The following is a 16,297-nucleotide window of genomic DNA, read 5'->3' on the forward strand; positions in this document are numbered from 1 at the left end:
CATCATCTGACGTAGTAGCCGGGAGGACTTTTGGCGTTTGTATATGTCACAGTGGCCGCAAACAGGTTCAGCAGATTTTGTACTGGCAATTCAGATGCCCCTCCCATGATTTTGTACGCTCATGCCAAGATAAAATCGTTTGAGATCCTAAGATATTTTCATCACATTCAGAAGAGGTGATGTTCTCTAGCAACCTTTGAAGGTCTGTAATTTCTTCAGGAGACATTCGGTCTTCTGTTGTTCCGTGCTCGCGACTTTGATTTTCAACTGGGAAAAACACGTTCTAAGAGTTTAGATGTTAGCGCAGCATCAAGTAAATGAATTGCACGTACCGCGCGCGTTATTGCCTTGCCGCTCATTTATATGAAACGATTGCGTTTGGGCCGTATACCTGTGCCAATGCTTCTTCGATACCAGAAACCTTTCATCAACTGAAATGCGCTCCCCGACTGCACTCATAAGAGTGTGGAAGCCACCAAGTCTGATTACCACTGACTTTATTCTTTTCGACAGTACAATGTCAACGGCTTTTATAAAGAGAGGTTGGTCGAAGGTTAGTGTTGTCTCTTGCAGACCCATGCGTTTCACTCGCTATCGACAAAATCAATCACTGAAAAACAAACAGCTGTAGTCACTTTGATTTAGATCGATGAGCGGCAAGATTGTGACCACATCAACCTTCACTTCATCGCCATTCCTGAATGCCATTTGCATGAAACCGGACCAGTTTGTCCAATCAGGTGTTGGGTTGCAAGATTTTTCTGTACCATCAGAGCTGACTTCCATAAGACATTGGAGTAGTATGAAGACCAGGGAATTACATATGGTCGAAGAGAAGTAATCATTGGACTGAATCGATGCGACGCTAATCCTGGAAGTGTAGACTGAATATAAGGGATAATCCTGATACCCCTGTCATGCACCAAATCATCCACATTCATTCCTAGTTGCCCGTTTTACATGACTTCTGGGCAGGCTGGATACGCGCTTTTCCCACCGAATAACCCCCATGCCATGAAAGGTACCTGACCCATTATATTGTGGCAATGTTCACATCTGCATTGTCAGCAGCATACTGAACAGAAATCAGATTGAGATTCTAGACTTGAAGCAGTTTTATCCTGTATGATAGAATGCTTGAATAAAGAAAATTCCGTGTAGGACGATGAAAATCCTAGTGAGGGGGGGGCTCAATTGATCAATGAGCCATTCAGATCCAAAAACAAGATCCCATTTCCACTCCTAGTCCAAAAAAGAATGGGTGACATTACTGAATTTCGGTCTGACACCCTGAGCGATGACATGCCCTATCCCCCAAACACGCTTTAGGTCATTGCTCATCAAAGTATCTATGAAATGTCAAGAGACATGGCGTCAAAAACGACCGTGCTTTCTCAATGCTGTGGATATCCTCTGCGTTTGGATATTCATCTTTGGTATAGTCATGTGCCCGTATCTCTTCTCGGATCAACTTTGCAGCAGTGGTTACAATACGTTGGTACTCTTGTTCTTTATTTTTAAGTCGTTCGTCGTACCATCTCTCACTTATGATGAAGCCTGCCATGTCTCTAAAACAAACAACATTCCTGACGTGTTCCCCCAACGTGTGCGAAGAAAACGTGTTCACCATAATGGTTTTACCCAATTCTCGTCTCAGGGACTGGCAGAGTAAATATCGTTTTCTCCATGCTAATTGACCCATGGTTGTTAGAAGATCGTCGATTGTGTACAAATCTATATCACCTTCAGTCTCTAGCCAATGACACAGACTCAAAAAATGCTCATACTTCTTGCTGTCCTTCGGGCCTCCCAGCATTGGCTGGGTCCAGAACAAGACTCTTGGGAATCACGTGAAAAGGAGACTAGACAACGACTATGGTATCGGGCTTCCACAGCCACGAGATCGTGGCATCCATGGATCCGGTTTTCGAACGGCATCGTTCCATGGGTGCTCCTTCTCCTCGCATAATGCCAGAATTCTATCTCTAAATTTGAGTGTTCGAACCTCAAACATTTCTGTACGATTTGGATGACGATCATCAAATGCAACATGTCCACATAGGAAGCAATTCTGTCTCCACATGAATAAATCATCGCCCGAGCGTAACCGCTTTGCACTGCTTTACAAGAGGCACTCTGTTTCTTTAAATCACAAAGTTTTCTCTTGTCAGTGTATTCTTTGCGGCATTCAGGGGTGGACATTGTGGTTCCAGGTACGGCATGCTGCAAATCGTATAATAGTGTATCGTCACCACAGATCTGGGATGCCTGTATCAAGCTATCGATACCTTTGCTGTACAATTTTGCCCTATCATTGTTCAATGATTCTCTCGGCAAATAATACATGTCAAACTTTCCGGATTACCCCCTTCCATACTATGAATGTCTAAAACGTTTGACTGGAGATTACACTTGTACAATAACAAACAAGAATGACAATAAAGTAATGAGACAAAACAATTAGTGAAATTTTGCAAGAAAATATCGCTTGATAACTTTATGTGCGTTTGCTCCGCGCTTTGTAGGAGAAATCGAAGAACTCACGAGTAATGTACATTCACCCGACCAGATTTTGCTAATTCTGGTCATTTCGACCAAGTATTATACCTGCTATTGAATACAATTCTTCATTATAAACAATGCTTTTCACCACAAATAAAACCAATGTTGTGATATACCACACACAGAAACATACTCCATATTTAGTATTACACTGGAAAGTAAGGTTTGAATTGAGGCCGAAACCTATCGCTTCCCAGTCCCTAGATCTCGGTCATTTCGATGAAAAATCTGCACGTGCAGTTAGTTGGGCATAATTTTAAGCAATTACAATGTTTCTGTTAATCAATGTAGATTTTAGTAATTATATTTTAAATTATGACACGCACATCCAAAAAATTGTTTTAAAAAAAATCAAAGAGCGGGGGGAGGGGGGGTACTGGTTCCCGGGTGAGGGGGAGGCTGGAGGGGGCTGTGTGAATTCATGGGGGACTTAGCAAATATTGTTCAGATACTGTAGTGTGTTTTCAAACTAAATATTGAGGTTTTGAACATAATGTTGTAATTATTTGATATAAATCGCTAGTAGGAGTAAACTAAAATGAATCGTTTTACCAATCTGACCACCCTAATTCAAACCCCAAGGAATTTTTCCCCCAACACCTAGAGATGGGGATTTTTTTTCTGAGATACTACGATACCTATAGATTATGAAAAACCATAAATGAACTCTTTCGGAATTTTGTCCCGCTAAAGTCATTTTGGGAGATGCTGGTAGACTTTTGCGTGATTTTGTGCTTTTGGCTTGGTTTTTGAGGTACCCATTAAAGCCGAGACGACATTTCGACCGGACAGGGAAATGTCTATTTAGCATATTTTTCGTAAATTTGCCGATTCATCAAGCCATAACTTCGTCAATACTTGGCCAATTTTGTTCCTCAAGCATTCAATGGAAAGATAAATTACTTCTCTTTACGGTAAGATATTCGTCAATGTTGTATATAACCCATTTATTAAAATAATCAGGGTTTGAAAAAATTGGTCCATTTTTCTCGACCGCCGAGGTCATACCCTTGATACTATAATATATATAAATGAACACTATTTGTTAAAAATGTTCGTGCCAGGTCCCTGTGATGGAATCAAGATTTTGGCGTTTTGATAAAGCTTTATGACCCAATAATAATAGTCCTTATTTGGCATGAAAAATGACAGGTTAAATGTCCTATTTTAATTTATAATTACATTATGTACATGCTGCCTTCATAATAAACAATCATTTTTTTCTTCTACATGTGGCTATGTTGACTCATGGCAATGGTATTGTGAAAGGTTAATCATATTAGTTCAAACTTACAAGACAATCCTACTTTAAACTATATATGTATTAATATCACCATTTAAGTACGCAAAGCTTTCATTTGTTATTTTCTGTTTCAATGAAAGAATCGTTGTTGATGTTTGTAATGACTCTGTTTTTAGGGTCGATGTGTAATTAAGGAATATTTTGTATAAAATAGTTTCGGTTGCAGTCTTTTATTGGTTTAACAGCGCTTCATGATGCACATGCATTGAATCTGAATCCTTTAATACAAAAAAGAACTCACGAATGAATCTAAAGAAAGCAGTTTATTGTTCATATTCATATTTTAAGGATCAACAGAAATAGAATTATACAAAATAATTAGCAGACAATTTTATTGTCTTATGCGTACACTGATATGACAACAGTAATTGGACTGCAGACTAGGCCTATAACAGTCCTATCATGATAGAACAAACATCTAGTATACAGTGGCACGTGTAAATGAATGGTATGACAAGCTAACATTACTAAATAATAGAAAATACAAATTTACTTGTTCACTAAATACTTGTTATCAATAAACAGATTACAACGTAAGTTTTTATGCAGAAGAGGTAAATATGTTCATTTATGTGTTATATGATAAGGCTATGTATTCAGAAATATCTTTTTTTTTACATTTATATCTGGATTATGAAAATAATCACCTTTAGGTCAAAACGGGACGATATGCGCCAAACCTATTTCAATTTTGAAATTGATGATATTTCACACAACAAAACGATTACTTATTATAGAATATTACAGATTATTAATATTATGGAACGCCATAGCTGTCTCGTATGGTTCAAATATTCTATATGAATTTCTTTCTATTCATTTCATTAGTCATTGTATCGTTTTCATTTATGGGTATATTATTTGATTTCATCTTTATTTGATTTGATTAGTATGGTTTTTTTATTCTCTTTTACCAATGTATGATTCTTTTTTTACATTATCCAGCAGTATCGTCATTTTATTACATACTCTATATGATTATACTTTTAATTTATATGATTATACTTTTCCAGTGCAATTTATAAGAAACAAATGTCATTGTAAGTATACCGTTTCATTACATAATCATTTTCTCGCATATGCTGGCAGGTCCAGGGCAATATACACTCATGTTGCCTAGGGCTGTATTACATAGCTGCACAGGCAATAAAGCCTCTTGACGTTCCAGCGTCAACAAAATTACTACTTTTTCGGTACAATTTAAACATTTTGTTTCAGAAAGTAGGCTGGATTTATTTAAAAGATACAAACAAGGGATTTACATTGAATTGACATGCACTCGCAGTTTTTAGAATTGATTTCAAATTGACAGAAAATCATAGTTAAAGTAAAATTGCAATAAAAGGTCGATATATGAGAAAAATACTCTTCCGTATGTGGGATCACAAAATGTTATAAAAATCTAGGCAAGCCTCTTGGTTTAAAACATGTTGTGACCCTCACGTAGAGCATCCCTATCTTTCATATCCACATATGAGTCTTATTGTAGTACGATAACATTTTTATACTGAATTAACTTTCAAGAGACATTTTTTTACATCTTTAATCGGTTATTATTCTCGAAGGTTTCATAGATATTTATTTTACATATATTCCATTACAGGCATGTTTGGTTTTGTTGGATAAATGATATCTAATGTACAATTTGTTAAAGTACCTTGTTTTTTCAATATCCGTGTATATAAGGTGACATCCATGTGTTGGTACGAATCGAGAAAATCCATTGTGTATTCAAACGGTGACTAGAATTTCTTTCAAACTTATACCTCGTCTTTGATTATCTGATTAAGAAAACCAACCCCCTATCGTTGTGAACGGCGATAGAAGACTCTTGCCTATTTTACTTAATCCTTCAGTTAGATTTCCCAAGAAAGATCCGTCCTCCTCAATTTCCTTTCGTGTAGTCGCGCGGAAGTTTTCTTCCATTTTCCGATACCTTTCCTCGATTTCTTTTAGTTTTTCCATCTGCTTAAGCTCCGCGGCTTTTTTAATTTCTTCCTCCTTTTCTCGTTCCATTTGGTAACGTTTCAGTTGAATTTGCTTTTCTGCCTCTTCAACCATCGCATTGGTGTAGCACTGACCGCCGTTTGCTACGGTGATGCTGTTAATGATATTAATCAATTCCATTGCATCTTTTTCAAGCTTATCAGCTGGCTGGGTGTTGTCAAACGCAAGGTACCTGTGACTACATTTTTTAAGGATTTTCCTCAGAGGTTCGGTTGCTTCCTCTACATAGCCCTCTAGGGTGGTTTCCATCCTGTCCAAATCATCCTTCCGTGTAAAGAGGACTATAAGACGATCATACATACCTTCCCCGAATATCTCAGAGAAGGCTGTAACCGTATCCTGCTCTTCTTGGGTAAATCTCCCTACAGCCAAGACGAGTAAAAATGCATGTGGTCCTGGTGCCGTCAATCCGATGCATTTAACAATTTCTTTTTTCATTTCATCATTGCTGATACCGGTATCAAATAATCCCGGGGTATCAGCGACTGCTATGAACTGCCCAAAGCGTTCAGATTGCCTCAAACAGCATCTCTTTGTAACTGATTTACCTGACAGTTTCGAGGTAAATAATTTCTTTCCGAGTATGGTGTTACCTGTCGCACTTTTACCAGTACCGGTTTTCCCAATCATAACAATCCTCACCTCATTGTCTGTGTCGTTCGGATTTTGTTTATCTGCAAATATAATCATTATATTAAAGTTGTCTTTATACATGTAAATGCAATTTCTTTCACCAATTGAAGATCTTTTCCGCCTACAGCTGAATACTATTGCATTGAATAATAGATTACCCCGCTTAAAACATGCTGTTATATTGAAATCAATTACTGTTGGAAATGTATACATTAAGGTGGGGAAACTTATGGCATAAAGTCATAAAAACAATCTATCAAAATGCATGTCAAATTTCTTTATCACATAGGTTACAGCAACTTCGTTAAAAAACTCACGTAACATTTCTGTAAAAGGTCACTTCCCGTGTTAAATAAGGGGAAAGTTAAAAAGTGCATTTTTTCGAAAGAAAAAATACAAACTCTTCTTCTCAAATTCTAGAATGCCCAGAGATCTAATATTAGATCGATAGCATGCTTACATAAATGGCTACCATCTTTGTTTAAATGAATAACCTTGACCTTCATTCAAGGTCACAGAAATCGTAAACTATTTAAATGACTTTTTGTGAAGTTCTTGAAGTTCAAGAGACCTAATATTAGGCATGAAGAATACTGACATGAATGGCAATCAAGTTTGTTAATACTATTGACCTTGCCTATCATTTAAGGTACAGGGGCCAAAAATCCTAAAATGTTTAATCTACTTCTTGTCAAGTTCTGAAAGGCATAGAGACTCGAAGAAACTGTACCTGTAGCATGCGATAAAGGGCTACCAAGTTTGTTAATATGAATTACCGAAATGACCTTGTTGGTGAAATGACAATTTCTAGTTAATACATTTGTATTTTTATTGGCTAACCGCATCAACAACTGCTGAAATCGATTACAACTACTGACCTCAAGCTTAAATAATTTGATTTGTTAAAATCTTACCACGGGCTATTCCGAATTTGCATATTACAGAGTTATCTGCACTTGCAGGTAGGTATCGATTGTGACGTCATCTGTTTGCAAGCGTAACGTCATACGTTTCGGAGAAAACGACGTGCATTGCACTCACAAAATAATGACGTAACAATCGATACCCACCCGCAAAGGAGCTAATACTGTAATATGCAAAGACGGAATAATCATCATTTTATGAGAAACCTTTCTTTAATATAATCGTATACTGTTAACCAACATACTTTTGGTGCGATTATCGTTCGTGAATGTGGGAATAAAAATTTAATTCCAATAATGAATATTTCATCAAGCAGTATATATCATTTCAATTTTCACATCCGCAATTGTTTATCTCTACGAAGTAGGGGTATGAAATAGAAATCGCAAAATTAACTGTAAATGAGTTTTTAATTATCTTGAGGCTGAATCTATATTCTCTTCTGAATATATCATTTAAAAAATAACAGCCATGACCCGTTGACTAATTTAGAGGCCTTACAACAATAGTGATCATAACGTGATAATATCTACAATACTGGTGTTACGTACAATAATTACCTTTTGCTCCAGACAAAGTCGACAACTGGCGCGGTTTTGGTTGCGATGACGGAGAGTAGGACTCGACTTCCAAATCAGTACCATGTAGTCGATGACTTTTGCCCAGTACTGCCTTCGTCACTAAAAACAATAAAAAGCTATTCAGATCGTGAAGTATAGAGAGTCCGACTATGTGAAACGTGAGTATTTATGAAACGCGTACTGGGATCAGATGTGTGGCCGGATCTACCACTACTTCAAAACAGGATATTCAAATTACACATGTTTAAGTGAATAACATTAAACAATGTTAATTATGTAATAGAAAAAAACCCCAGAAATAATCAAAGTTAATGTAATTGTAGATATATAATGTGTATTCCTCGTCGTTCACATAAATCTTACCTGCGGGGTTTTCAAATGTTATAATAGCCCAATCTCCTTTATAGTCCACTTCATCAATGTCGCCACCTCCACTCTTTCTTCTATTTTCAAAATATAATGTCAGTGTCTCTTCGGTAATCTGAGGAGATAAACCGGACACTTTTATCATTCCCAATGACTCTCCATTCTTCATGTCAGGAGTGAATCGTTCAGCCGTTATCTCTTTCTTACCCAGTGATAATGGGGATTTCCGAAGTACACGGTCAACCACTAAAAATAGAAATTGAACAAAATAATGAAACAAATTACCCATTTAAAATGCACAAAGACGTTATAATATATCAGTTTAACAAAAGGATACACGTTTCATTTGATTAAGCTAAAAAAGGGTTAGTACGATTTTTGTGCTAAATTGGAAATATGACAATTAGAGGATATTACCAGGAGAGATAAATTATGAAACAAATAACCCATTTAAAATGCACAAAGACGTTATAATATATCAGTTTAACAAAAGGATACACGTTTAATTTGATTAAGCTAAAAAAGGGTTAGTACGATTTTTGTGCTAAATTGGAAATATGACAATTAGAGGATATTACCAGGAGAGATAAAATAACGTGACCTGACAGCTATGATAAGATACATACGGATAACGACATTAGTCAGTGAGTTATCATGTTATGTAAATGATTTTTCTCTTAGTGCGATTGCCGACATCAGCCGTCGTATCACTCGCATCTATGTATTACAGGTTACTCGCATAAGATGCAAGTAACCTGACATAGGTAAACTCACATGACATGTTACTCACAGCCGCAGATTAGGGGACAGGTTACTTACAAACCAATAAACATTTTTATCGCACCTCGAACAGATATGTCCCCAAATAATTGGGGGAGAGCTGTCACGTGGTGACCCCCTAACACTTTATATGGGGTCAGTAAATTTTATTATGGTGCAATATGGCCGCTGTCGCCCTCGCTTCAAAATTTTAACACATTCTCTTCAACTAAATATACCATTTCATTACCGTAAAAATATATTTTACTTATTATTTTTTTATGTAAAATTAATTTAAAATCGTTTTAATACTTCAAATTAAATGAAATGCATGTTTTAGATACGAGAAAGTTGATGACGCAGTGAAAGTCAAACGTAAGAATTCAAGCGTTTTCTTGACTGCGATCATAAACAAATGGAGGGGTTGTTATCTATATATCTATCAACCCTCACTCTACAATTAATTTATCGGCATTACTTTAAGTGATTATCTCAGCGAGAATGCAGATATGATTATGGAGTCAGCGCTATAAATGTTGGATGGATGTTTGTGTCACTTTTGTTTGTGATGTTTTCAATATACAACCAGTCTGACTCTGATGTCGCATTGAGGTAGGCCTACTGTGCACTAGCAATGTCGAAATATTGTTGATTTATGAATCATTCAGTATTGTTCTTCGGGTTCTATATACGGTTATTTGCAGATTCCGGAAAGATATACAAAAACAAATATTTAGGTTATTTGTATTGTTTGTATACTTCGCCAGCAGGATTCATGTTTGATTTCAGATTCTTGAGAAAACAAATAAGAAACATAGATGTAATGAAACAAATAAATGGCCCTCGATGCGATAAATTCTTTATATAGTCAGTTACTGACCCCCTATAAAGGCATAGAGGGTCAGTGAGAGGTATAGGAGGCTCGAGCTACGCCATCGCCCCCTATAAATCTTACTGACCCTCTATGCCTTTATAGGGGGTCAGTAACTGACTATATAACTAATAGTATAACACTGTGTAGCACTTGTTTCATATCCACAAAAGAGACTAAAACCTAAAATCTTTGAATAATTGTTGTTAGGTATATGTACGAATCCCTTCAGAATCTCAGATATTATATGTGCATCAATTTTTAAGCCAACCGAATTGCGATAAAAGAATATTACATTTCGTGGAGTTTATTTATGTTTAAAACTCTAGAGTAAAATATTAATTGGTTTCCATGTTCCCTACCCCATAGTGTGCAGCTGTGTCTTCCTACTCGCATCACAAGTGAGTAACATGTCATATAAGTTTATTTATGTCAGCTTACTCACATCACTCGTGTGTAACCTGACACGTTCTTTTTTCACTTTGTCAAGTTATTCACATATTATGTGAATAACCTGTCATACTTAATTGCAAGTAACGTGACGGCTGATATCGACCATCGTACTTTTACCATGTGCATAGTGATACTGGAATATTATATTACATAACAAAGAAAATACTTCCAATGTCATTTTTAACGTATTAGAAACCCGTGTACAAAATACACATCACATAAATTAACACTGCTATTTCCAGACACTGACATTGACAATGCCCCTGTTTACTGTTTAAACTGTCCCCACACTTTGTAATACATTGTACTCTGGCCGACAGCCACCTACAACATGATACCTACATTCAAGGTTATATCATAACAGCCTAACTTTATTGATACACACTTCAGGGTTTTAAAATACCATACCAGCCCCGTTCTCATAATACCATCCTTAAAGGTTCTGAATGTTAGTCCTGATACCTACCTGCAGGGTTCTGAAATGTTAGTCCTGATACCTACCTGCAGGGTTCTGAAATGTTAGTCCTGATACCTACCTGCAGGGTTCTGAAATGTTAGTCCTGATACCTACCTGCGGGGTTCTGAAATGTTAGTCCTGAAATGTTAGTCCTGATACCTACCTGCAGGGTTCTCAAATGTTATAACAGCCCAATCACTATGAACGTCCACATTCTTTATGTCGCCACCTCCACTCTTTCGCTCATTTTCAAAAAATAATGTAAGGGTCTCCTCTGTTGTTTGGTGTGAGTATCCTTTGACCTTTATCATCCTTGTTCCTCTTCAGTTTCTGTCTTGCTGTAATTGGAGTCATTATTTTGATATTAATAATAAAATTGTGTATATGTAATGGGATTTAAATTACAAAAATATCATCAAGATAATTTGTATCAGGAAATTAGAAGCAAATGGAAACTATTAATTATAGCTATATATATGATTTATACGCGTCTCTTTACTAGATGTCGAATACCTCAAACTGTGTTTACCTCTGTTATAAGAATACCTCAAACTGTGTTTACCTCTGTTATAAGAATACCTCAAACTGTGTTTACCTCTGTTATAGGAATATCTCAAACTGTATTTACCTCTGTTATAAGAATACCCCAAACTGTGTTTACCTCTGTTATACGAATACCTCAAACTATGTTTACCTCTGTTATAAGAATATCTCAAACTGTATTTACCTCTGTTATAAGAATACCCCAAACTGTGTTTACCTCTGTTATACGAATACCTCAAACTATGTTTACCTCTGTTATAAGAATATCTCAAACTGTATTTACCTCTGTTATAAGAATACCCCAAACTGTGTTTACCTCTGTTATACGAATACCTCAAACTATGTTTACCTCTGTTATAAGAATATCTCAAACTGTGTTTACCTCTGTTATACGAATAACTCAAACTGTGTTCACCTCTGTTATAAGAATATCTCAAACTGTGTTTACCTCTGTTATAGGAATATCTCAAACTGTATTTACCTCTGTTATAAGAATACATCAAACTGTGTTTACCTCTGTTATAAGAATACCTCAAACTGTGTGTACCTCTGTTATACGAATACCTCAAACTGTGTTAACCTCTGTTATAAGAATACCTCAAACTGTGTTAACCTCTGTTATAAGAATACCTCAAACTGTGTTTACCTCTGTTATAAGAATACCTCAAACTGTGTTTACCTCTGTTATAAGAATACCTCAAACTGTGTTAACCTCTGTTATAAGAATACCCCAAACTGTGTTTACCTCTGTTATACGAATATCTCAAACTATGTTTACCTCTGTTATACGAATATCTCAAATTGTGTTTACCTCTGTTATACGAATAACTCAAACTGTGTTTACCTCTGTTATAAGAATATCTCAAAATGTGTTTACCTCTGTTATAGGAATATCTCAAACTGTGTTTACCTCTGTTATAAGAATACATCTAACTGTTTTTACTTCTGTTATAAGAATACCTCAAACTGTGTTTACCTCTGTTATGAGAATATCTCAAACTGTGTTTACCTCTGTTTTAAGAATACCTCAGACTGTCTTTACCTCTGTTATAAGAATACCTCAAATTGTGTTTACCTCTGTTATAAGAATACCTCAAACTGTGTTTACCACTGTTATAGGAATACCTCAAACTATATTTACCTTTGTTATAAGAATACCTCAAACTGTGTTTACCTCTGTTATACGAATACCTCAAACTGTGTTTACCTCTGTTATAAGAATACCTCAAACTGTGTTTACCTCTGTTATAAAATACCTAAAACTGTTTTTACCTCTGTTATAAGAATACCTCAAACTGTGTTTACCTCTGTTATAAGAATACCTCAAACTGTGGTTACCTCTGTTATAAGAATACCTCAAACTGTTTTTACCTCTGTTATACGAATACCTCAAACTGTGTTTACCTCTGTTATAAGAATACCTCAAACAGTGTTAACCTTTAATATAAGAATACCTCAAACTGTGTTTACCTCTGTTATAAAATACCTCAAACTGTTTTTACCTCTGTTATAAGAATACCTCAAACTGTGTTTACCTCTGTTATAAGAATACCTCAAACTGTGTTTACCTCTGTTATACGAATACCTCAAACTGTGTTAACCTCTGTTATAAGAATACCTCAAACTGTGTTTACCTCTGTTATAAGAATACCTCAAACTGTGTTTACCTCTGTTATAAGAATACCTCAAACTGTGTTTACCTCTGTTATAAAATACCTCAAACTGTGTTTACCTCTGTTATAAGAATACCTCAAACTGTGTTTACCTCTGTTATAAGAATACCTCAAACTGTGTTTACCTCTGTTATACGAATACCCCAAACTGTGTTAACCTCTGTTATAAGAATACCTCAAACTGTGTTTACCTCTGTTATAAGAATACCTCAAACTGTGTTTACCTCTGTTATAAGAATACCTCAAACTGTGTTAACCTCTGTTATAAGAATACCTCAAACTGTGTTTACCTCTGTTATAAGAATACCTCAAACTGTGTTTACCTCTGTTATAAGAATACCTCAAACTGTGTTTACCTCTGTTATAAGAATACCTCAAACTGTGTTTACCTCTGTTATAAGAATACCTCAAACTGTGTTTACCTCTGTTATACGAATACCTCAAACTGTGTTAACCTCTGTTATAAGAATACCTCAAACTGTGTTTACCTCTGTTATAAGAATACCTCAAACTGTGTTTACCTCTGTTATAAGAATACCTCAAACTGTGTTTACCTCTGTTATAAGAATACCTCAAACTGTGTTTACCTCTGTTATAAGAATACCTCAAACTGTGTTTACCTCTGTTATAAGAATACCTCAAACTGTGTTTACCTCTGTTATAAGAATACCTCAAACTGTGTTTACCTCTGTTATAAGAATACCTCAAACTGTGTTTACCTCTGTTATACGAATACCTCAAACTGTGTTTACCTCTGTTATAAGAATACCTCAAACTGTGTTTACCTTTGTTATGAGGATTATTGGCAGATGGATAGGTGCTATTAAAAGTTTGTTTATTAGCAATATCTGAGAAAAAGGTAATGTTTTACAGACTTTGATCTCAAAATAAGTAAATGTCATTAAAGATGCCTTATATACATTGACTTTGGTGAATTTTAACGGTAATATATACATGTATGTAGGACACTTAATTGTGTTTTATGTCTACTATATGAAACATGCGATATCTGCTTGCGTTAATAGGTTGACGTACCTGACATTCACCAAATCATATCCTCAAATTAATTCAAGTGACTAAAAAAAAAACGCAGAAAAAAACCCATTTGGTATTTACTCGCAACTGAATATATTTAAGTTCCTTCCTTGTTTATGTCACACCATCACTATTTTATTGACCCCATCGTTTTTCAATGCATGGGTGATTGACTCCTACATAAAGGCTTTGCTGGTAAGAGAGAGCTTGCGGAAAGTTGCTGTAACATACCGCCCGTGTCTTTGCAACCAAGTGAATATACAAAATCAAACTATTCGGTCTTTTTTGAGGACTAAATTATTTGTAATAAGTAAATAGTAATAAATAATGGGTTTGCTTTATTCGCCAAACGCATTAACAGCCTTTCGTGAATCGCGTACGTCAAACAAAATATCGGCAGTGATACACAAAAGTACAAAAGGATATATACAAGCAACCAAACAAACATGCATACTTACAAAAATACGACAAGCCCTGTACCCTGTCTATTGGAAATCTACTCCCTCCAAAACGGTCTGCGAATTCCAGGTGATGTGAAAATAAATGATGGAAATTGAAGTATTTATAGCAAAACCTTGTGTCATTCCTGGAAAGATATTTATACCTTAAGTTAGATAACCAGAACAGTTACATCAGTGTATAATTATAAATACTGCGCGGCATGCTGTAGAGCTATGACTAAGTGATTAATATTTCCGAGAAATTCGGAATACTTGTCTTATCATCCACAAAAAACCAAAAACACTGGAAAGTCATATTAACAAAACGAAAGTGAAAGTGCCGTTTGGAAGGGAAAAACAATTAAAGATCCTGCAGCATTCAAAAGACTCTAGTTCGTGGAAGCACAAGACATGTACCAGCCTTGAATTGCCTGGTTTAAATATTGCACTATTAGATTATACAAATAGGAAGGCAAAGAGGAAGAAAGTATGTGATCAGTAAATATCAGGTTGTATTTGGAGTGAGAACGGTTTGATGGGCCAAACAAAAAAACATCATCATCACCAATATCACTCCTACCTGAAATTATAAGCTTTTGAGTAACTGTAATAAAATCAAGAGTTTGGTCCTTTGATGGAGCTTTATAACTGCACAATACTAATCCCAATCCTTATTTGGCATGAACAATTGTTAAATCTCAGAGCAGAGATATACAAAATTATATTACCTGAAATACCGTTAAATTTCTTTGTTTGTTTGATTAATTTACGTCCTATTAACAGCTATGGTCATGTAAGGACGGCCTCCCATGTATGCGGTGTGTTGCATGTATGTTGTGCGGGGTGTGTGTTTTTTGGAGACTGCGGTATATACATGTTGTGTCTTCTTGTATAGTGGAACTGTTGCCCTTTTTTAGTGCTATATCACTGAAGCATGCCGCCGAAGACACCAAGCAACACACCCCACCCGGTCACATTAAACTGACATCGGGCGAACCAGTCGTCCCACTCCCTGTATGCTGAGCGCCAAGCAGGAGCAGAAACTACCACTTTTATAGACTTTGGTGTGTCTCGGCCAGGGGACAGAACCCAGAGCCTTCCTCACAGGGGCGAACGTTCAACTCAAGGCCAAAAGTGAGGCGGTGCCAAGGGAGGCATTAGGAAAGATAAAGTCAGTTAGGAAGAAGAGAAAAGATAAGATCCTAAATTTAGTCGCCTTTTACGATCATGCAATAGGGGCAGCAGGTACAATTCTAACGCCCTACCTGCAGGGCTCAATATTTTATGCTGACTTTATAATGATTTTTTCTCACTGCTATGTTTACTCAGGGAGATGGTATTTGGAATGGTTTACAATCTAATTTTAAACTATACATGCATTGATATAGCCATTAGGTACACAGTTTTTTTATTTCTTCTTTTCTGATTTAATTACTAACCGACGACAGATTTTTTCATGGTATGTATACAGAATTTAATCTATTAACACACGCGCTTACACACATCTCTTACGTCATCGATTCTAGGAACTCGTGTGATATTTTCGGAGAGTAATGAAATGCCTGTCTGGCGCGTAGACACATGGACTGCAAGATGCTAGTATTCCCCGTAAAATGTTTATAAAATATACTTGGAATGTCTGTAGCTTGTTTATAAAAAAGTGCGTCGTACGATAAGCTATGTATTAACC

At 36.1% G+C, this 16,297-nt stretch overlaps 1 protein-coding gene across 3 annotated transcripts; it reads right to left on the reverse strand.

Moving 5' to 3' along the window:
• Positions 1–4,109: 4,109 nt before the first annotated feature.
• On the reverse strand, positions 4,110–14,828 carry LOC138334225 (GTPase IMAP family member 4-like). Of its 3 annotated transcripts, none has more exons than XM_069282830.1 (5): positions 14,626–14,828; positions 11,080–11,254; positions 8,374–8,622; positions 7,981–8,109; positions 4,110–6,546 (listed from the first exon to the last, which is right to left on the reverse strand). In XM_069282830.1, the coding sequence occupies exons 2-5, from the start codon at positions 11,225–11,227 to the stop codon at positions 5,651–5,653; spliced, it is 1,422 nt and encodes a 473-aa protein (XP_069138931.1). In that variant the 5' UTR covers positions 11,228–11,254; positions 14,626–14,828; the 3' UTR covers positions 4,110–5,650. The 3 variants fall into 3 exon arrangements, with proteins under 3 accessions (XP_069138931.1, XP_069138932.1, XP_069138933.1); XM_069282831.1 differs by having other exon boundaries at positions 7,990–8,109; positions 14,626–14,822; XM_069282832.1 differs by lacking the exons at positions 11,080–11,254; positions 14,626–14,828 and adding an exon at positions 11,031–11,045.
• Positions 14,829–16,297: the final 1,469 nt, after the last annotated feature.

The sequence above is a fragment of the Argopecten irradians genome, chromosome 11 (genome assembly GCF_041381155.1).
Source record: "Argopecten irradians isolate NY chromosome 11, Ai_NY, whole genome shotgun sequence".
Taxonomy (NCBI): Eukaryota; Metazoa; Mollusca; class Bivalvia; order Pectinida; family Pectinidae; genus Argopecten; species Argopecten irradians.